General features: G+C 45.4%; 1 protein-coding gene across 3 annotated transcripts in view; it reads right to left on the bottom strand.

Annotated features, from left to right (window-relative positions):
- LOC142584934 (solute carrier family 41 member 1-like) overlaps positions 1–21,804 on the bottom strand; it is a 268,847-nt gene that overhangs the window by 22,817 nt on the left and 224,226 nt on the right. For 2 of the 3 annotated variants that reach the window (XM_075695293.1, XM_075695295.1), the window contains 3 exons: positions 15,094–15,453; positions 12,407–12,514; positions 10,547–10,618 (listed from right to left, as the gene is read on the bottom strand). In XM_075695293.1, coding sequence (XP_075551408.1) covers positions 10,547–10,618; positions 12,407–12,514; positions 15,094–15,453 — 540 coding nt within the window. The remainder of the gene's footprint in view (positions 1–10,546; positions 10,619–12,406; positions 12,515–15,093; positions 15,454–21,804) is intronic. The other variant, XM_075695294.1, reaches the window with a different exon arrangement.

Consider the following 21,804-nt stretch of genomic DNA (forward strand, 5'->3'; position numbering starts at 1 on the left):
TTTTGTCTTTCGCTATTCGCAGCAAGTTAGACTACAAGGGGAGAAAAAGTATTTGTCATTTTACCAGTACTCAAAGAAAAGTGGCAATATCCTTAACAACGGAGGTAAGGCAGGCGGTGAAGGTGTAGGTTGGAAAGTTACAAGGCCTCGCGTGGAACAAGTGCAGATGCGTGTATCCCTTTGACATGTCGACAAACTGTAATAGCATGTGTATATTTTTTTTCGCCGTCAGATGCACGCCTTACTTTTTTGTTCGGCTTAGAAGAATGTTTTGCTTTTTTGTGACTTTCTAAATTTCTGGCTTCACCTAGAATTCAGGCCGGTGTATGTTCGAGTAAATAGGGTATCAAGAATATGTTAGTTTCTTAAAGAACTAAAAGTGCAAATATCAAAACCTGTACACCGTGTAAAACGCGCGGTGCGAGCTCTACCCGCAAATAGAAAGCGCTTCAGTGCAGAAACACTGCGCTACCTAGACACTTTCCGTCTTCTTTTTTTTGTTAGGAACGGGTTGGAACAATAACTGCGACAGATATGTTGCAGTTTAAACACTTCGAGCTCGCAATCTCTCATTGTAACACAGTCGTTGCCTATGGGATCGAACGAGCTAGTTCTTGCTGATTATATAGCAGATCCCCATGACCGCATTGTCACAATAGGCGGTCATGTCGATATATAGTGTTTCTTTTCTTAATAAAAAAGTGTGATTTTCATATTATAATTTCCCGAGGTTCTAAATTTATTTTTCTTTTACAGGCACAGCGCTAATAGAACAAACACCGTTGAAGAGATCACGTTGGAAAGTGCTCGTCTTGCATGCATGTCAATGTTTATATGTATAGCTCTGTATCTCTGCTACCACTGTGTAAATAGACTGACATACTGGAAGTTCGATGGATATTTAAAATAAATGAGTGTAAACTTTGCACACATACGCTAATCAGTATACAGGGCAGGTCATCTGCCGGAACATCGGGATAATACTGTTTTATGTGATCTTACAGCGCGTGTTCAACTATACCGGCAGCCCTGGCTCCAATGCCCTTTCTTAGAAATTTACATCCACATAAGGAATGTAGCTGTGAAAGTGTCAGCAAGCGCGGCTCACGACAATATAGGCAGATGCAGGGCTATCTACTATAAACAAGAGACATTAAGTAGTCCCTCATTCGAGGACCACCAGACTGGCCAGTAAATACTCGTATGCTACCCGCAAACATTGATCAAGGGTGTTCATATCTAGGCTCGCGAACTCTGTGCAACTGAAAGAAAAAAGTTATCGGTGTAATAGAAGGGCTCGTTTGTTACTAACCACCACATGGCCTCTAGGAATGTGAAGGGCATAATATCAGTCTTTTTTTTATGTAGCTTAAGAAAGAAGGGTAACATTTTTCGCAAAAGTCGTATGCCTAATCAGCGAAAGGTGAACCGAAAGCGGGGAGAAGTGCTACTTGCTGCTGGTTGGTTTTCTTATAGTATACACGGTACAGCTATGTTCTACACGCACTACTTTGGTGGACATTCATGCATTCACGCATGTTTACGGAGAATGGCTGAAAGCTAAGATATAATATGATTTTTTTTGCACTAAGAAAATGACGGTGGTCTGATAGGCCGGTTAAATGAACCAACGAATTTACAATATGCGCATGACGCAGGTCGCTCGGTACAGAGGCAATGGCCTTCGCCCTGTCCTTCAATGTTAATATCCCTCTATTTCAAGCCAACTCAGAAAGGCGGCTCCGGACCTAACGTCGGCAGTCTTAGCCAGTGCAAGGCAAGGTCGCTACTCTTGACTTGTATAATCCAGCATACCGTGAATGACACGTAGGACGACATAATTAGAGCCCCCAACTTGTGAATAAACTGTTGCATCCTAACCTCGAGGCCACACGGATGCCAAAGTTGAAGCCCTCAGTGTGATATGAAAATGAGGAATAGGGAAGGCCGAGGCGTGGTCCAGTTTTTAGTGAATCATAACATCTGCCCCACTGTTCTCTAGTGTTTCCAGAATATACCCGCTGTGTTTACTTCTCCAACAGCCAAATTTCGCATGTGCCTTGGCTTTGTTCGCTGGAAGTAGTACGAATTCGCTGAAATTTACCCCTTTGTTTATTCCTGGGTTGAAAGGAGGTTCGTTAATGCAATGTTTGTTGCTGATCTGCGTTTTATCTTTGAGGACCGCTCCCTCTGGGCATTCGTTTGGCGAGCGCTCTTTGTTTCAGGCTTCCAGCTGGTCCAATGACAACAAACAGCTTCGCTGTAAGAATCGACATGTGGTAGCATCGCTGGACATTGTTTACACGTGTGCTTCCGTTGTGTGTAGCCAATACAGCGGCATCTGTATTGGCATCTGACGCAGCTGTAATTAGCATGACAGCTGCGTGGATCGAGTTCTGAACATGCGAAGCGATCTGGCAAGGAGAATACGAAATAAAACTTCGCGCCGACTGCCGCGATCACGGAGGCAAGCCTAGTGCCACCGCTATTTAGGGTGTTTTGCTCGGTCGCCGAGAGGTGACGAGAGCTGTCCATGTTCGTGGGTCAGATTCCTAATTTGATGGCGAGCTGCTCACGGAGGTGCCGTATGCTGTTAATTCGGGCACAAAATAATCTGAATTCCGTACTGAACGACGCAGACTCGTAGTTGCACCGCGTTAATACTTCAAATACTTCATGACATAGTACCCGATTAAAGAAATACTATGGGGGTTGCTTCAAAAAGAATAAATGCGCCATTATGACATTGTGTGTACAAAATCCAGCCAATCCTCATGCTATATTACCAGAAATACGATTCGTTTATTTTTGATGCTTTAAAATTAGCAATAAAATTATAGAATGATCCAGATTGCTGGGAAGAGTAGTGTTCTCAGCCATCATCATCATCATCATCATCATCATCATCATCATCATCATCATCATCATCATCATCATCATCACTATATTATCCATGATCATGGCCATCATCGCAATTTATTAAACCTTTAAAAGGTCCGTTTTCAGTATATTACATAAGGTGCGATCATAGGCAGGTATTTCACCAACGGGTCACAATATCTTCTACACATGGAAGTAAGAAGCACGAGAGGATTACCCATCTATGCCAAACTTAATCGCTAAACGTTTCATATAACTCACTAAATACTTTTTGTAGGCCCGTCATAATAGTCTATACACAATTATGACGGAATAGTCTAGACCACGGAGGAAGGAAACTAAGGAGAGGCCCGGACGTCACTCTTTGTGAAGCAAAAGTGAAGCCGGAAGTTGGCGTTGCTCATCGCGATGCTCCGCCTTTTGTGCCACCCTCCTCTCTTGTTTACATCTTTCGCGAAACCACGCCGCGCTGCGCGTGGTTTGCGCACGCTCGCGCAACATCCGGCAGAGCACAGTGCAGGTAACACAGCGCAACAAGACACGGTGACTAACGCAAACCCGCCCACACAACGCCTTTGCCACGGCACGAAACCTACCAGAGCAACACGTGTGAGCGCTCAAAATCAGAACAACGCCGCCATTGTGGCCCAAAAGGCGTGGCCATACAAAAAAAAAATAAAAAAGCAGCAAAAAAATGAGAACCTACTACGTCATTTCCGCCACACTTTTCTCCTAACGCGCGGAGCGTGCGTCTATTTGTCGTACAAAAATCCCTCACGTGACCTGATCCAAGGTGCCTAGGGACTGCATCGTTTAGGGATTTTTGAGAAGGCGCGATGCTGGCGCCGAGCGACGCCGTGGCGTGTTCGTCCTCGGCGTGATCGTTCTCCGGACCCCGCGTTGTTCAACATTGCTCATGTGATTGTACGTGCGTTGCTTGTGTGTTTGGTTGTACATCCAGCAAATCTGAGAAGCCAAGCACTAGGAGATTAATAAAGCAGATGCACCCAATCACTGTCATTGCATGTAAGAAGAAAAATTAACATAGTACTGCCTTCACAAGTGGGGAAAGTGATGAGTAAGAATTTGAAGGCGTGGACGCCAGCTCTATACACAGCACGCAGACATTGCACAGGTGTTAGCCAATCATGGCACCTGTTGGCTAGACCGCACTCTCCAGGATCGGTATTCGCCACGACTGTACCTTCAGCAGAGTGGCTGAAATGTAGAATTGTGGACTGCCAATCTTTTGATCATATGTTTGAATGAATCCCAATGAGAACTTTATCTGCAATATTCTAGCAATAAATTTGGGAATTAGAGTGACAACACCAGTAGACATCAGAACCAGGGGAGTTGGCCCATAGCAGCTATTGGTGTAAAAAAGAAGACTGGCACAAGAAGAATTGAGATGTGCACGCTACATGCCTTTGTTCTGGTAGTGTTCCACTACTTTGGTGCTACAGTTAATGATCTCGAATGAGTTCAAGGAGCAAGAATTTAGTCCAGAAAAAAATATTACGCATAACAGCTGTATCTAGTTGTATCATTTGCCTATGCCGCTGTATATAACCCTGTCCACACTGCTAGGAAGGGAAGCGTAGCAGAGGGCGGCAGAAAGTTGGGTGGGCGGATGAGGTTAAGAAATTTGCAGGGACAACATGGCCACAATTAGTACATGACCGGGGTAGTTGGAGAAGTATGGGAGAGGCCTTTGCGCTGCAGTGGGTGTAACCGGACTGATGATGATGATGTCCACGCTTAGGTAAAGCACATGAGTGGCATCCTAAACAAAATTGAGCTTTTGATATTGCTTTGGAGAAAATTAATCTGTTTCAGCCTAACAGTATGTATACATATTGCGCATACCTGCATTCGGTGTACCTTATCACCAACTGTTAAGTCACCTTCTTACCTCATCAGCAAATCACTCCTGCAACCAAGTGTGCTGGTCCGGGTTTTACCTGCATTTCCACCTGTGCAGTTGGTAAAAGTCTTTGGCTGTTTACTATAACTTCATATTCAAATATATGGTTGCATTAGAGGCTTTCACACCACTAATGACTGGGCAGGCTTCACGAAAGACCACCAGTACCTCCTCATTGCAGACTGTGCTCAACATCCTTCTTGGTTGGACTGTGACTAAGAACCCACACATCTTTCCTCCAAAGCGGCTGGCATTGACGATGGTTTGATGCAGAAAGAGGCTATTGTCTTTCCCAGATGCTGGTTCAGCCTCGCGAGGCACATTCCTTCAGTCAATATGCACACTGTCAATGTGAGTGAGACTGATCAAAGGTTGTCTATGGTGTCAGGTTTCTTGCCTGGTTTCGGTAGTGGCATCATGACCAAGTGTTTTCACTCTGTGGGGAATTCCAATATATCAGATTTCATTGATTACAAGCAATAGTGCTTGCTTCCTTGTTTCGGCAAGATTCCTCAACATCTGAAAAATGACTCCATCTTTGCCATGTGCACTCTGTGGTGTCTGCTGCGTCAAGGTGGCATCCTCTTGGCCGTATGTCTTTGCATCCCCAGTGCGGGTGATGTGCATTGAGCTCACCTCGACTGAGTATTACGTGCTTGTGAAAGCGAATTTGAGGCTGTCAAAGCCAAGTGAAGTCGCCTTGGCTGTGGTGCCCGGTTTTGGGACAGAGGTAGACCAATGCCAAAACGGCTTTTAGCCTGCAGCACACCACCGCAACTTTCTGATGAGACACATGTTTATTCAAGCCGTTTCTTCCTTGCCCTAATTCAATATTAGCCAATTTTAGCAGCTGCAAATGAAGCTGACTTCAGAAGACTGCTGATTTTTTAGCCACTTCTAGTAGATTATTGCATGGTTAATTTTCTAGTTGGGCATGACATGCTTTGTGCTTAAAAAATGAACTGTTTAAAGAATTATTGGAGTAATATTAGGACAGGCAACTCTGATTGAATCATCACTGCTTTTGTCGCAAAATGTGGCAATGTGCTAGGCAGATGCTGTCACAAAACCATAGGTTGTACAAGTACAGAAGAAACGAAATTGGAGTTGTGAAATTCAAAGCCATATTTTTACAGCCTCTCTTTATACTGCTGACATTAGAGAGCGTTAGATTAGTGGACGCAAGCAGCGTGTGTAAACAAGCACCATGTTTGGGTATTTCTGGCACCCATGTGGTTTGCATAACCAAGCAGCACACGAGTCGCTTGCGTCCTCTTATGCAGTACTATTATTTTCATTGTAAAACAACCAATATCAAAGTAAGTCTGATCAGCCTGCATCAATATGCTAGAAATTTTTAAGCACTTAAGGTGTGTTGGTTGAATGTTTAAAGCACTTCACCACACCCTTGGTCACTAGACTTGAACTTTCCAGTATTACTTGCTAATCAACTCTTGAGGTGTTTACGTTGCTTTTCTGTGCTGTAAGATTAGTTTGACAGTCCTAATAGAATTGTTAAAGTGAAGGTATGAGCTGTTGTATTGGCCATGTCATTCTATAACTGTTAGATCTGACACTGTCAAAGCACTTGGCAACATTAATCAGCTTCACCTCACTATATATATGTATTGCGGTAGGACCATTCAGCACGTGAAAATAAAAATACCGGCAAATAGAGAGTTCGAGAGCACCTGAGATTATAGTAAAGCGGGCGGGGCAGTATGTTCAAGGTAACAAATGCGTTGCGGTGAAGTTATTGCAGACGTATATACACATTCATTCATCCCAACTTTGCACCGAACCCTGCGTCCCGTTGCTAAAACTAAGAGCGCGAAAAACGGGCACAAATGCAGCTGAAGATTACAGGGCACAGTATTAGGCTCCACCTCACTGTGCTTATCGCGCCCTTAGTACGCATAATATTAAACATCTACTCTGCATTTCGTGGAATTCTGGCAGATCATGTGACATCACTAAAGCTCCGTTGTGTTCACAGCACTACGCGATAATTGTCGTAAAGCCCACGATAAAAGTAAATCACATGAAGTGACGGATAGTGCACTAGCGCTGAACACGATTGAAAAGATGCGCTGCCCTATTTCAAGGACGCGTGAACAGTTGTGAGCAAACACCACCTTATGCATTATATTACTTACGTAAGTCGTGGCGAAAAACACGTGCAATACCTCCGCCTACGAGTCCCGTCAAGTAAAAGTGCATGTGCGATGTGATGACGCTGCCGAAAAGGGGCGAACACGACGACGCTGCTGCACAGCGCCGGTTCGCAAATTGCATTGCCGTGGCGCTACGCCACTTGAATATTTCAATCGTCAGCACCAATGAATTCTTCAGAAATACGGATCTCACACCACCAGAGTTCACCGAGACTTAAAGCCGACATGCCACACCACTACTACTGCGCGACTTTTAGCCAACAAGTACTGATCCCACTGCGGAGACACACGACCAGCGGTAGGCGTGGGCCGGAGATTCAACGCACGCCACGGCATCGCGGTTCGCAGAACTTCGCTGCCGAGGCGCTAGGCCACTTCGACATTTCAATTGTCAAGGAAGCACGGGTTCTGTCCCTAGGCACCTAGGATCAGGTCACGTGAGGGATTTTTGTACGACAATTAGACGCACGCATGCCATGCGCAGCGCTTATAAGGGCGCCACTGAAAGCCACGTAGCGGCGGCAGTTGGAACCGCTGGCTGGCCTCGCGCCGGAGACGCCTGCTTCCATTGCAGGCGTGACTGAAGGGTGTGCGTGCGATTTGCCACTTGTGCGCGTCCCAGATAGTTACTTCTGCGGTGTCAGTGCGCGCAAGGTGTGCAATACTGAACATGTGTGCGACTTTGCGGCGGTCTAGGACGACATTGTCTACTTACGTGCCAAGTGTTTGGCGCAGATGAGCATCAACAAGCTTCCCTACGAAGTGGAGCTCATGGCCGATATGCCGCTTTCATTACAACGACCCGACCGCTAATGGATTCATTTGGGGACCCGTTCACCAACGTTCTTTATGCACACAGTTGCTTCGTTTACATACCGTGTATTTTATAGCAGGTTGAAGGAGCGCAGTCGCGCTGCCAATGCATGGTTCGTACAGCGGCCACGGGAGAAGCCAACCACGGTAAAGCTTGCAAACTAGCACAATGAACTTAAGACAAATAGCACATATATAGGGCTCCGGCAATAATTAAGGGTTCATTGTTTTTATGCTTTCATCTTACCACTGTATGCACAGCATGGACTTCACATGTTCCATCGGTAAACAAGCATAGCGTTTCAATGATTTCACGGGAGCCCGCAAGTCAGATATAAGAAGACGCCATAGCTGCAAATTTGCCTGCCTGGTCAGCCAAGAGCATATTGCTTTTAAATTTTATATTATTTTCTAATGTCTCCACCGTTTTTACTAGTGTCACCCGCGCACCCAAATACAGAATTAAAGGGCATGTTGTATCGCCTGTTGTAGTACCCCGCGTCTGAATAGCCAATGCAGCGCTTTTTAATTAGTCAAATGAGTACGTTGAAACATAATTAACAGTGTGAAAGCAAATGCAAAGCATGACATTAAGTAATTCTTGTAAACCACGTGCGACATAGAAATCATTTTAAAGAAGAGAGAACTTCAGTGAAGCAACATGAACATATATTTGCTCATTTCATGCAAAGGAAGAAAAAGAGAACTTGCACTCGCTAGCACCACTAGCAACTAACGAAAGCAAAAAGAAAAGAAACATGAAGGCTTCAGAATTGACCACAATGCATGACACAGCTAGGTTAAAGTGAATCTGCATTAGTTGTAGACATCAGGCCTTCGAAGTTCAGGCATTTCCCATTACGCTGACAGGGCATCCGTCAAAAGCCTTTAATGCTCACAGACGCCAGGTTGTACAGTCAACATGCAGATAGCTGAGGCGAGTGTACACGCTGCAAGTCGGATTTCAGTTCCATCGATAGGTAGAGCAACAGCCAATTCCGTGCAACGCATAAGATGGCGTGACGCTTTTTTGAAGGCGCCGTCACCTGCTTTTTAACACGGAGCCCTTTGTTCAAAGCGTCTAAACACAATGAGCGCTTCGCCACGTTCGCAATTCGTGATGTTCTATGCCAATGCCTGCTGTACAGTGTGCAGAAGCAATCGCTTTCCGTCGTGCTGAACCAGTTCGACGACCAGCCGCTGTTGGAAGAAAGAATTTGATATCTACGCGACTTAACACCGCGTCAGAAGGCCGTGAAAGCGCTATTGCGCTTCTTGAGATCGACCGGCCTGTGTGAACGCCTGTGATTGGAAGGTTTTTTCTCTTACCTGTTTACCGTTTTTTGGTTAGGTTTTAATTTTTTTTTCTTTCTCCTCTCGTCCTTTGTCGCCTTTACGAATCCTAAATGTCCCAGCCCAGTGCAGGGTAGAAAACCGGAAACTCGCCTCTGGTTAACTCCCTGGCTTTGCTTTCTCTCTCTCTCTCTCTCCGCAGCTTCGCTTCGGATTGTCTGACTTAGCTTTTGGCATCTTTTTTTTATTCTTCTAAGGGGGGGCATCCTAAGGAGGCGACCAAGTTTAAACGATCCGCCGTGGTCGTTTAGTGGCTACGGGGATGGGCTGCTAAGCACGAGGTCGCGGGATCAAATTCCGGCCACGGCAGCTACGTTTCGATAGGGGCGAAATGCGAAAGCACATGTGTACTTAGATTTAGGTGCACCTTAAACACCTCAGGTGGTCCAAATTTTCGGAGTCCCCACTATGGCGTGCCTCATAATGAGATCGAGGTTTTGGCGCGTAATACCCTGTAATCTAATAACCCAATGGAAGTTTAAACGTGGAAGCGTTCATTAAAGGCGCAGCGACATCAAGCAAGAAATAAAAACAAAGTAAGCACTTAAAAGTGCACTAAACAAAGCGCGATTGCTTATCTTGTCCGTCGAACAGCCGCGATCCACAGCCGTCGTCGCTCTTGCTCGTGAAGCAGCACCGGCAACAAATGGGTGCCTGGCGATTTTTTGGACGTTTTAAAGCACCTAACTACGCAATGTTATTTCAAAACATCTCTGAAGTCTGTCAGAACCGTTAAATCCCGATGAAGAACGCAAACATGACAGCACGCGCTTAGGCGCAGATGGAAACAGGGCCCACCCAAGCCCGCCTACGCTTCGTAGCCTCCAAAAAAGACTAGAAATTCTGAGAGCAAGTTATTCAGCAGTTGACCACAAAACAAGTTCTTGATTTTGTTACCCTAGTATTAAAAAAAACCTAATACATTGCTATACATATGAAACGAAGAGACATATAAAAAAAGAAAACATCTCGCATATAGTGGCTGGCATTTGAGAAGTGCAGGTAATTTAACTTAGTTTATCGTAAAACAGATGTATGCGTGGTAGCATTTGCACTGCTAATTAAATGAAAGCTTCAGCGCAGCAAGGAGAAAAATTATAGTGATTCTGTGCTTTATCTCTATGCTTGACTTTCTAAACTCCCCTTCCTTGCCTTTGCCTCAATCGGGCCCCCTTCATGCTGCCTTGAGTTCACTGCCAGAAACAACCTGACAATCAGGGTGGGTAAGATTCACTGTAGTGGAGGATAGGTTCAAGGTAAAAGAGCACCCGATGGTACAACCCATTTATATCTGTAGATGGGGTCTCATATGCTCAATTCTTTTATCGCCATTGTAGTTCTTCCATAATGCTCTCAAATAATATAACACAAATGCACTGAGTGAATTCAGCGACCTTACCTGTAAGAGGGCGATATTTGCAAATATCATGGGTAGTTGTTCGCGAACCCTGTTGAGATTGCCCAAATTTGCCTGCAAGAAAATAAAAGGTTGTTTATAATATGTATGCTGCTTTGTGTGTATTTGCATGTGCCTCGTGGCCATACATAGATTTACAACAGGCACTTGCGACAAATGCAAGGTTTTCTTGTCGAAAGCACACAAGGTTTTTAAGGGCGATTGTATAAAGCAACAAAAATGGCATGGTATAATAAATATATACTCCTGCAGGCCAGAAGTTGAAACTGGCGCATGACAAGGTCCAGATACAATTTAGGGAACAGCATGGTGACCTCCCAAAGTTCATAGGGACTAGTTCATAAAATATGTTTTCAGGCATACAATACCTCTAAATTCCTAAGCTGTACTTTCAGATAACTTTCTGCTAAATACAAAAAAAAACTGTGGTATGCTAAGCCCCAAATCCTCTGACGGGCTTTTGAGATGCGGCAGCTGGAGAGTCCGGATTTATTTCAACCACTTGCACTTGCTTGACACGAACCTTACCCTGAGTACACGGGCGGAGTTTCGTTCTCCCCCGAAAGCCGCCTCGATCCGATATCGAACCATCAACCATTTACTCAACAGCAGACAATAGAGCCATTGAATGTGGCATCGCGGCCCGTTTCGGCTACCTATACTGGAACTTGTAGTTGCAGCGAGTTATACCTAAGTATATGTGTTATTAACACTAGGGAGAGGTTTTCAATTTCTATACAGAGGCTGAAAAGAATTTTTCATTTACCGTGTGAATCTGCTCTTTCCTCTATTTTGAGCGACCAATGACATGAGATATGAACGTCTTTGTTAAGTAACGAGATGCCCCTGATACACGTTTTCTTTTCCCTGGGAATTTCATCATAAGCCGGACAATCTTTAAATGGGGAAATGCCTTATCCCTAATTTTCTTAGGATTATGGCGTCCAATAATGTGTTAAGCACAAGATCACTGCGTGTGATAGGGACTGCCTGCTATTAAAATGTTGCTTAAATTAGCGTTAGGCAAAAGTAAGGTAAGCACGAGGCAAAACATCATTTCTTACTATTCTGCAGTAATGCTCACGATCACTTTTTGTGTGCATCTTTGTCACTATCTTGTATTCACACAAACAATTCATCCGTTTGTCAAACAGAACCACGTAGTTTAGGACCAAAATTAGACGATGGCATTCGGTAAGTTTACTTGACAGAGTGAAAACAGACAATCGCGCTATGGAAGTCAACGACACAAATACAACACGCCGAGCTTTCTCCCCGAATTCATGACACTGTTTAAGGAAATCTATATTCCTACTCCACTAAAGAAAGCAGCCCTGGAAATTACAAAAACGTATCCACAATGCACTGCCAATTTTGTCTGCTCCTTCTTCGCGCCTTGTCCTGGTGTTCGCGCCATTTTTCGCGACTCAAATCAGCAGCGTTGTGCGAACAAAGGTTGTTAACATCAAGACTTATTTTAAACAATGATCTTGTTTTTATGTACGCAGGCTTTCTCTATAACAGCTTAAATTATTAGATTTTTTACCAGCTATTTGCGCGCTTCTCACGGAATTGGTATCGGTAGCTTCGACAGTTTGCATATAAATAAAAAAATAACTTATTATACTTAAATTTCACGGGCGACTTAGTTGTTGTAAAGAAAGCATGTATTCAGGACATACTGCTTCAGTCTAACTGATATCGTGTGCGAAGTATGATCGCGATGGAACAACGAATGTACATAGGAAGAAAAAAGTGCCTTTAGGTAAAGTGCATATAGAAGCAAAATACAATTATAGATAATTCATCAATACAGGTGCAAAATTTGAAGACCCATCGCACCTGCGTGCTGAGCCTGGCGACCAGAGTCTGCTCCAGGTTCCCGTTGAGTCCCAGCAATGGTGGAATGAGCACAAATATCTGGTGTATTCTGACATACACTGGCCATTCCTGCACAGAACAACTGAAGTCTGAACAAGTTGGTTGCAAAGTGGCTAGTGTGACAAATCGCATGCCTTATGGTTGAGGCTTGGCATAGCCATCACCAACAGCTGTATAGCCCGTATTTGAGTTGGCCCGTGATTTTCTCGTACAACATTGTCATGCCTAAACAGTTATCTTTTGCAAGTGCTCGTACGTGTCCTATGACGGTTTGACGTTGCCTTCTGCTGAGCTTGCGCATTTAGGCATTTTGCCTTTGAGTTTAATTCAGGCATTCGCTTTATCCTTCGCGTTCTACTTGGGTCTCTGTTTGCACGCCAGCCTTTCAGTCACCTCTGCCCAGTACAATTAAGATGCGGAGGTGGAGTCCGGCGGAAGAAGACACGGTCGCAAGGCTATGTGCCATTAGTGCCGAGTACGACCTACAGGGGCGCTGCAAGCCCGTTCGCTTGACGTCGGCGCGAGTACTAACTAGAGTATGTCGTCTGCTGCAGCCCTCCTACAATGCTGCCAGTAGCCAACACAGTCGTCGCATTCGAGTACAAGCGTTTCTGCTTGTTTAGTCATAGCTTTATGCAGGACGTGAAGCATGTGTCAGGGGTTGACGAGGCGTTATGTGTTTGGGACCGTACTCGTTCTTAGTCGCATAAGCTTCTCTTGAACGATGCGCCAATTGCTGTTAGTAACGTGAGAAGAAAAGTAGGCTAAAATAGACCTGAGCAGTATGACAGGTCGGAAAGAAGCTGCTAAACATCTGCCCAATTTTAGTGGTAGTTTTATTAGTTTGCTTTTGTTGCTTTTCCGCCACAAGTGTAATTTCGAAGGGGAAAACAGTGTAGTAACAAAACTTCCACGTTTAGCTAAGGAGGTTATATGAACCTACTTAAACAAATAAATTATGTGACAAAATTTTGTACCTTTATCTCATCTTGTACCGCACATAGAAGAGAATACCGGCCAGTCTATTCCCAGAGAATTAAGTTCACCAGCTATGCCTATTGGTAATGATGGGTGATTGAGTAACACAACTCAATTATCCGTTTAAAAGAATAAAGTAAGGTACATCCCGATAATGCAAGTAGCGCTTGTTGACAACTGTAACACAGTGCACAGAAGTCCTAAATGTGTATTAGTACCTAAAATTTACGCCTTAAAATTACTTTTCACGGCATTGATGACACCACCGCCATATTGATATAACCTTTTCATCTTAATAATTTTGAAATCAGTGGACCGCGTCAGCGCCCTAATTAGTGAAAGAAACTTCGTTTTATACGTTGAAACACACAAGTAACTGGAACGTCAATGCATTTTTCCGCAAAATTTGGGAATTTATATCTCAAAACAGGTGTCATACTGAGAATTTGTTCCAACGGGATTCGCCTTGTGGACTTCACGGCTGCAATTTCTAAACTGAAATATGGGTCATCAGATAATTAGCCTAGAATTTAATTAGTGAATTCTTGTTAATTAGTCGATATCGCAGTTCAGTTTTGTGCGCAATTAGTGTCCGCCGCGTCGGGTGCATATATATAGAAGGACCTTGTATCAACAATTCACACACATACATGTTTGTTATTCTGAACAATCCTATGCGACATGACAAAAATTGTTTTGAAAAATTGATGCAGCGAAGGCACGCAAAGTGGCTGTTCCCGCAGTTTTATGATTTGGAAAAGGCAGTTTAATTTCTGCTCCGTGATTATCCATAGTGGACGTTATAGCACTTCAAAGTCATTTAATCGTCGAACATAGGGAAGCGTTTGAAAATGCCTGGGGATAGCTATACAATTGCAACGTATACAGAAAAGCATTGCCCAAATCTCAGGAAGATCACTGGCTGCAGAAAGTGAGAGCTCTAGCACTTTCTAAAAGTGTGAGAACTACCTCGCACAGCTTGGTTTATACTAGACGAATGCTTTTTCTCGGACTCGTATACATCTTGGAAAGTTTCTTTCTCTCTAACTCTCATTCGGTGAAAGGGGAAGAAGCTCTGAGCACCGAGAGCACGCTGCAGTCCCTACTTTTTATATAATCAATTTTGGCTCCTGCAGGGATTCCTCCAGATAGCTCGAAATGTTAATACGATACGAGTGAGCGATCGACGTATAGGGCATCCGCGAGCGCGCTGCGCACTTTTAACTATGCATCGCTGGTTCTATACTCGCGAACAAGTCTGTGGCAATGAGGGGAACGCTACAGGCGCGTTGCTGCTGAACATGTGTTACGGCGCCAAGTAGTCTGGCAGCGTTGACAGTACTTTTAGTTGCTCAGAAGAGACGCCGAATCGACGCAGTTCCACGTGGAACGGATTCGAGTTTGCCCGGACGTGGAGTGCAAACGCCGCCAAATAAATTTACTGTTGCTAATAAGATGTTTATGTTTTCTGTTCCCCAGCCTAAACATAAGTCGATTAAAACGCCGGACTCTTTTCAGAAGCGCTATCACATGTGCGCGCTTTGCCTTCGTATCTTTCCCTTCACTGCCACAGAAAGTTGTCCGCGAGTGTAATAATGCCGCAACCATATGGCATACCGAGTTTGTACATTAGGCGAAAGAAACACTACCGCATTAATAATGACTCGGACCTTGACCACGTCGAGTAGGATGCCAGCGATGGTGGAGCCGACGCCGGCCAGGATAAAGGGCACGAACACCTGCATCGCCGTCGAGGTCAGGTGGGCGCTGATCAACGGGTCCATGGCGCTTCCAGCCACCACGGCGGCGGTCAAGCTGGGGCTTCCAATGAGGGCAGCGCCGACGCACGCGTCTACCGACAGGGGCGGTTGCAGCTCGGACGCGTGTCTGTCCGGAGTCGTCGACGATGACGGAGGAAAGAGTGGCGGATGTCCGTCGACGCTGACCGACGCCGTCGAGCCGAGGTTGTCGTCGCCACGTGTACGAGGGCCGCCCTCGAGCGATGTCATGACACCGCAGGAGCGGTGGCACTGCGGCAGGATGTCATCATCGTGGTTGTTACTTTTCGCCCAAGAATTCGTGCGTCAGCCGGGGGCAGGAGAAGATTGTCTGCTAATTTACCAGAAGCAACATAAAAAGAAACGTCGACATTTCGACACTTTTACCAAATAGTCGAAGCACTGGCAACATAATGGTCGTGGAATAAAAAAAAAGGACCGAGGGAGTGGTATCCGTATGCGGCGCGGCATATATACCATGTGTACCACGTAATTTCTAACAATGATATATATATATATATATATATATATATATATATATAGGCTGTCCCAGCTAATGTTAGCCACGTAGCTAGAGAAAACCAAGGTAACGTTGTTTGCCGTCGATTGGAGATACTTCAAATATGTTTTTTTTTCATTTCGCCTAATTAGATAATCACTGTTCATTAACCAACTCCCCAAATATTATACCTAGATGAAAAGTTTCAATAAGAAAATTTAGAGAGACATGAAAAACTCCCGATACAGGTTTCTGTTGCTCAATACGTGCTTCATAAAACTATTTTTCCGAGCATGATAGAAGCCCGCGTACACGCAGAGTGCCTCGAGCGGCCAGTGGCGCGGCAATTTTTCGTGGATTTGCGGGCTACTTTCCCGTGCGCAATAACTTTTATGTAGCACGTATTTGGCAACAGAAAGCTGTATCGAGAGTTTGTCATGTCGCTCTACAATTTTCTGATTGACTCTTTCCTCGTGAACATATTTGTGAAGTTGATTAAGTAATTAAGAATAATAATATAACTAGGCGGAAGGAAAACCTAATTTGAGTGTCTCCAATATACGGCAAACAACGTTACCTTGGTTCTCTCTAGCTACGTGGCATTCGCATATTTTTAAATTCTGGCTAAAGTTAGCTGGGACACCGTGTATATGCGAGTGCCACTTAGATGGACATAACCAAGGTAATGTTGCTTGCCCGTCGCTTCGAGCACGTAAGACTATTGATTTCTATTTGGCCTAATTAAATAATAAGTTAGTAGTGATTAATCAGCTCCGTTCAATATTATAACCCGAGCAAAAGTGTCAATGTGAAAGCTGTAGGCTTCCTGAAAAATAGCCGATCCAGCTTTCTCTTCCTCAATACTTGCTATATAAAAGTTTTTTATTTGAAAGCCTTAAAAAGAGCCCGCGAATGAGAAAAAAGTACTGCTTGACACTTTTCTGTAATTTGCGGCCTTGCTGACTTGCTCCAAGCGACGGGAAACAACATTAGGTTGGTTCTATTCAGCTTCGCGGCATTCGAAAATATAGAAATTGCTGCACAAGTAACGTGAAACACAATGTGTTTTGGAGCGATCTGCGATACCAATAAACATGGGCCGGTGGCTTGTACTTGACTACGGAGTTACAATAATGAAACCGCAAAAGCATACATATATATATATATATATATATATATATATATATATATATATATATATATATATATATATATATATATATACTCTCGATTCATGAAATAGACCGTTTAAAAGGCATAAATTCCTTTCTGAAAGCGAAAGTTTCTACGCTTTCCTTCGTGAGCTGGGTTGAGTTTGCTTGAAGGTTTGTCGCTGAGCAAAATAGCCGTGCACGCCTGCGTCCCACGGACCCCTTTGATCGTGATGGAGCCGATCCCGATTGAGCTCGATCAGGATCAAATGCTGCTATACGGCCTATTTCGATCACGATCTCGCTCGATCCGGATGTAGTAAATTGCGATTCATGCATCGTGAGCGCACCTCTTGTTGGCGATCACAGTTTGACAACCACGGCGCTATAGACCATGTAGACCTGACAGTTCGAGACGATCAGCGCACGGTAATGTGCTTACACCTAATGAAAAAAGGAAATATTTTCTTTGCGAAAAGGAGTCTTATACATCAAATTTTGCAGCATATTAGACAAATTTGGTATGGTGCTTCGGTCTCCTAACGACCACTGCTGCTCGTGTGTCATCGAAATTTAATCCAGATCGTTGGGCCGCGTAGAAGTCATGATTGTTATTCGCCATCAAGGAATCCGATCCGGGTTCGGCTCCCATCACGATCACAAGTAACGGCGTCACACCAGCATAATAGCAAGCTGCTGATCCCGGAGACTGTGCAACAAAAATGAAGCGATCCTATCCACGGAAACTTCAGACGATGTCAAAGCTAAAGGCTCTCATCTTGTTGAGGTCAGCAAGAGCGAGGATGACCTCCCAGGGCTCCCTTAGCAAGGGGACCCTTGATCCAGGAGGCTCAGAGCTGGGCGGGTCGCTGTGGCCACTGGAGTCTTGGAATAGGGAGCCATCCTGCACCTCTTCCTTCCATTTTTCACTGATCAATAAATGTTTATTCCTCCTCCTCCTCTCACCTTGTCCCTCCTTCCCTTATATTTTAGGTCGATTTGCGCTAAATGGCCATAGTTCTTGTAGTCCGTAATGCAGTATGAACCGACTAGCCAGTAAGAAGTACGCGACAGAGCGCTAGTGTTGCTTCGCCCTATTGGATATCACTTAGCATGGAAAAATAAATATAGCACAGGCAAGCGAAGGCCTCATCAAGAGCAGCTGATGTTACGACAGAGAAGGCAGTGCAATATCTCTGCCAAAAGGTGAGTAGCGAGATGCAAACATGAACGAGGGCTGTGCGTGGGCTGTGGACTCGGCGTAATTCCAACCGACGGATAATTCTGCGTTCCAGCTTTGGTGTGCCGGTCGCCATTTCGATTAGTCGTGAAGTCGTCGACAAAGCATACTAATGCCATCTTCGGCTGGTCGTTTTTGAGTGCTCTGGAGCGCTCTCGCGAGAGGCGTTGTCTCCGGCTGGTTGAAAGAGAGCGCGCGCCCTGCGTTCGGCTGGTTCTTCTCGATTGCTCTCCTCCATCTTGGAGCGGGCTGACGCGCTCCCAGACCTGTCAACGGAGCAGTCGTCGATATTGAAACGTCATCATAGCGTCGCGTCGCTGCTGTTGGCGACGGCCAACCGTAACCTACGCAACCTAGGCCACTGTATGCTGGCGTCTCGACGAACGCTCGTCCCGCCGGCGCGTCCGCGTGTTCTCCCGGCTTTGGATAGACGAAACATCGGACGTTGGCAGTAGTCACGTGGTTTAGCATCTGCCATTTCCTTCACCGAGAGTGAGTCGCACGTTCGGTTTACGCGTTTGTCCGCTACCTCTGAGCTCGGGAAACGCCGGATGTGCCCGACTCCGCTACGGGGTATGGAGGCGACCAGTCGAAGATACCATTAAGAATGATAGCTTACTTAAAATGACGGCTTCGGGAGGTGCTCACTCCTCTCGCGGTGCGACAGAAGTCTGGACGTGCACGCAAGCCTAGAAAATTTCTGCAATCTGCAGGCATAACTTGTCTCGAGACACGTTCCTATTTTACTGACAGTTAGGAAACAGGATATTTGACGGCCAAGTGGAGGTAACTGCACTAACAAATTCTAGACAGAAATTTCACTGGCTGCCCTGATAACAGACATAGGCGCGAATAAATGTTATCCTCTTTGTGAAGTCGAAGAGTAGTGCCAAGTGCAGGTGTGAATAGAACACCGGTTATACCTGTCGAGGCTCTGTATTGAAATGTGGCTTCATACTAAGTATGCTGATATTACTGGTACCAAAACGAAACGGTATTTCTTACCGTTTTAGAGCAGCACCACAGGCTGTCTTGACTTCGGGCGCTTCGTGCTACGGCGCCGGCGTATGACGTTTGGCTGAGAATTGTTCCCTGCAACTGAACGGAGGAGCTGTCTTCTTCTTCTTCTTCTAGTGCGCGTTCTCGGGTTGGCGCTTGCAGCTCGTGCACTCTTCTTCGCTTTCTTGCGCGTTCACTCAAAGCACGCGTGTTTATTCTAAAAGAAATTGATGTTTTGCTCGAAGGCAAAGCGGTAGCGTTACACTCGTGTTCCTCATACGATGCTCCAACATTACGCACCATTCATTGAAATTTGCGTGAAGTTTCTTTGATAAATATTCTTTTATCTAGGGACTTTAGTTTGCGTTCTATCCCTGCGGCATCTCCAACTGAAACTCTCGGGCGACCAGCTCTTCCTCGGCGCCAGCGCTCGATTCCCTCGGCGCCAGCGGTCGCGTTCGTGCTGTACGGGGAAGGACATGTTTGTGGTGGCTCCTGCTTTGCCGATGCCGAAAAGGAACACAGCGCATTTTTGTGTGGTTAAGTTGAATTACTGCAACGGACACATAAATTGGCTGGCACGGCTGTAACAGAACTGGAACTTCATAGAACAATGTAGACCGCACTTGAGATCATACTTGAGGTCAACTTTCACTTTCCAAAGCTTGGGTGGCGCCTCAAGCGCGAGGGAACACTCCAGGAGTTTACTCTTGGCCAGCAAGCCTAAAAGCGCGAGTGTGCGTACGTTCGTACATAATCTGATTGGCTCGTTCGATGAAATAGAAAGTCTATCCGTAAAGTTTGTGCAGTCAGCATAAAAAGTACAATTGAGAAACTTTCAGATACGTGATTGTAGTAACCTTCGAATTAAACCCTCTGTTTCAGTAGTTCCATGCGGCACTCTGTAAACGACAGTTTTCTTCGACCAATAAAGGGTGCCACCCATGGTAAAGATGTCCTGCCACGCCCTGTCGTCAGCTAGCGCCTTCATCTCCCCTGCGGTTCCTGCGACAGCCTCAAGTGAATTTTGCTATTCCTGGCATTACAAAAAAGGCCATTCATCCATCGCCCGCTCTGAAGCAACTTACGCTACTGTTACTTCACCAGACGTGTCATGATCACATACATATATATACCGATGGTTCGACCTCTCCCACCAGCTCAACTGTCGCGTTCGTCGTTCCAGGTCAGCAGGCTACAGTTATATTCAAATTGTCACACATGACTACATCTACGTCGGCAGAACTTGCAGCTCTCCAACCCGCTATGAATACGTAACCGAAGAGCCAACAGAGAAATGCGTTGTAGTTTGTGATTCTAAGGCAGCTCTACACAGAAGCATGTCTGTGTTACATCACAGAACTTACGAGCAGATGATATCTGCTCATCAGGGAAGTGCGCCACTATGCTCTGGAAAAAGGGCACAACATTGTCTTTCAATGGATTCCTGCCAACTGTGGCATTGTTGGCAACAACCTTGCTGACAAGTCTGCCGGTCTGCCCACGAAGATACCGAGACGCGTCCAACACCTTTGGCGAGGTCGCACGCGGCCAGGGAACCTCGCGTACTTGCACCCAAAAAGTCACAAGATCTCTGGAGTTCAAGTGGCTTGAATTGCCGATTACATAAACTGGACCACACGCTACGGCTACAACTGCCATCTAGCCTTTACCGCGGCGAAATAACCTTGCTGTGCCGCCTGTGGCTGGGAGTGGCGTTCACGAACTCCTACTCCTATCGTTTGGGAATGACCGGGAGCCCGGTGTGCGACTCCTGTCGGTGCGAGGAAACCATCAAGCACCTATTGTGTACCTGCACTCACTACGATATACAACGCCTCCTCTGCGGGCAACTTTACACCGACTGGACTCAAGACCGTTCACCGAATCAAAGATACTCGGACTGTGGCTGGCCGTCACTGGCACGAAAAGCGATTAGTGCACTAGTGCAATACTCGAAGTGCGCCGGCTTAAGACACCGTTAATAGTGTCCCTGTGTATAGTGTCTCGCCCACACGCACTCAGTGCTCTCTCCTTTTTCCCCCTTTCTATTCTCCTTTCCCCCACCCCTAGTGTAGGGTAGCAAACAGGTGCTCGTTTGGTTGCCCTCCCTGCCTTTCCTGTCCTTGCTCTCCCTCTCTCTCTCCAAGTCCCTGCCCCATATGTCAGCAGAGGTAAACTGGACTGATTTTATACCTTCCTTTTTAATGATAACCGCAAGCTTCAAGTCAGGAGCTCACGATGTCTGTCGTATGCAATCAACCTATTTTTGTTCTGTGAATTTCCTTCTCTGGGTCAGGGTTCCCTGTGTTTAGTCGACATAGGTAAACGTTCTAGGTAAACGACCTAGGTTGCGATCCTGAACTCTTGTTCCCTTGCCCGGTAATTCATAATTAACTTTGTATTCTGGATATTAATCTTCAACCCCACTCTTACCCTCTCCCTGCTAAGGTCTTCAATTATTTGTTCTAACTCGTATGGCGTGTTCCTGAATAAAAGAATGTAATCGGCAAAACGAAGGTTGCTAAGGTATTCGCCGCCGATTCTTACTCCTAAACATTCCCAGTTTAAAAGCTACAATACTTCTTCCAAGAACACAGGGAATAGCATTGGAGAGATTGTGTCTCCTAGTCCAACCTGTTTCTTTCTAGGTATCTTCCTACTTTTCTTGTGTAGAATTAAGTAGGCTGTGGAATCTCTGTAGATATTTTCCA

The sequence above is a fragment of the Dermacentor variabilis genome, chromosome 6 (assembly GCF_050947875.1).
Source record: "Dermacentor variabilis isolate Ectoservices chromosome 6, ASM5094787v1, whole genome shotgun sequence".
Lineage (NCBI taxonomy): Eukaryota > Metazoa > Arthropoda > Arachnida > Ixodida > Ixodidae > Dermacentor > Dermacentor variabilis.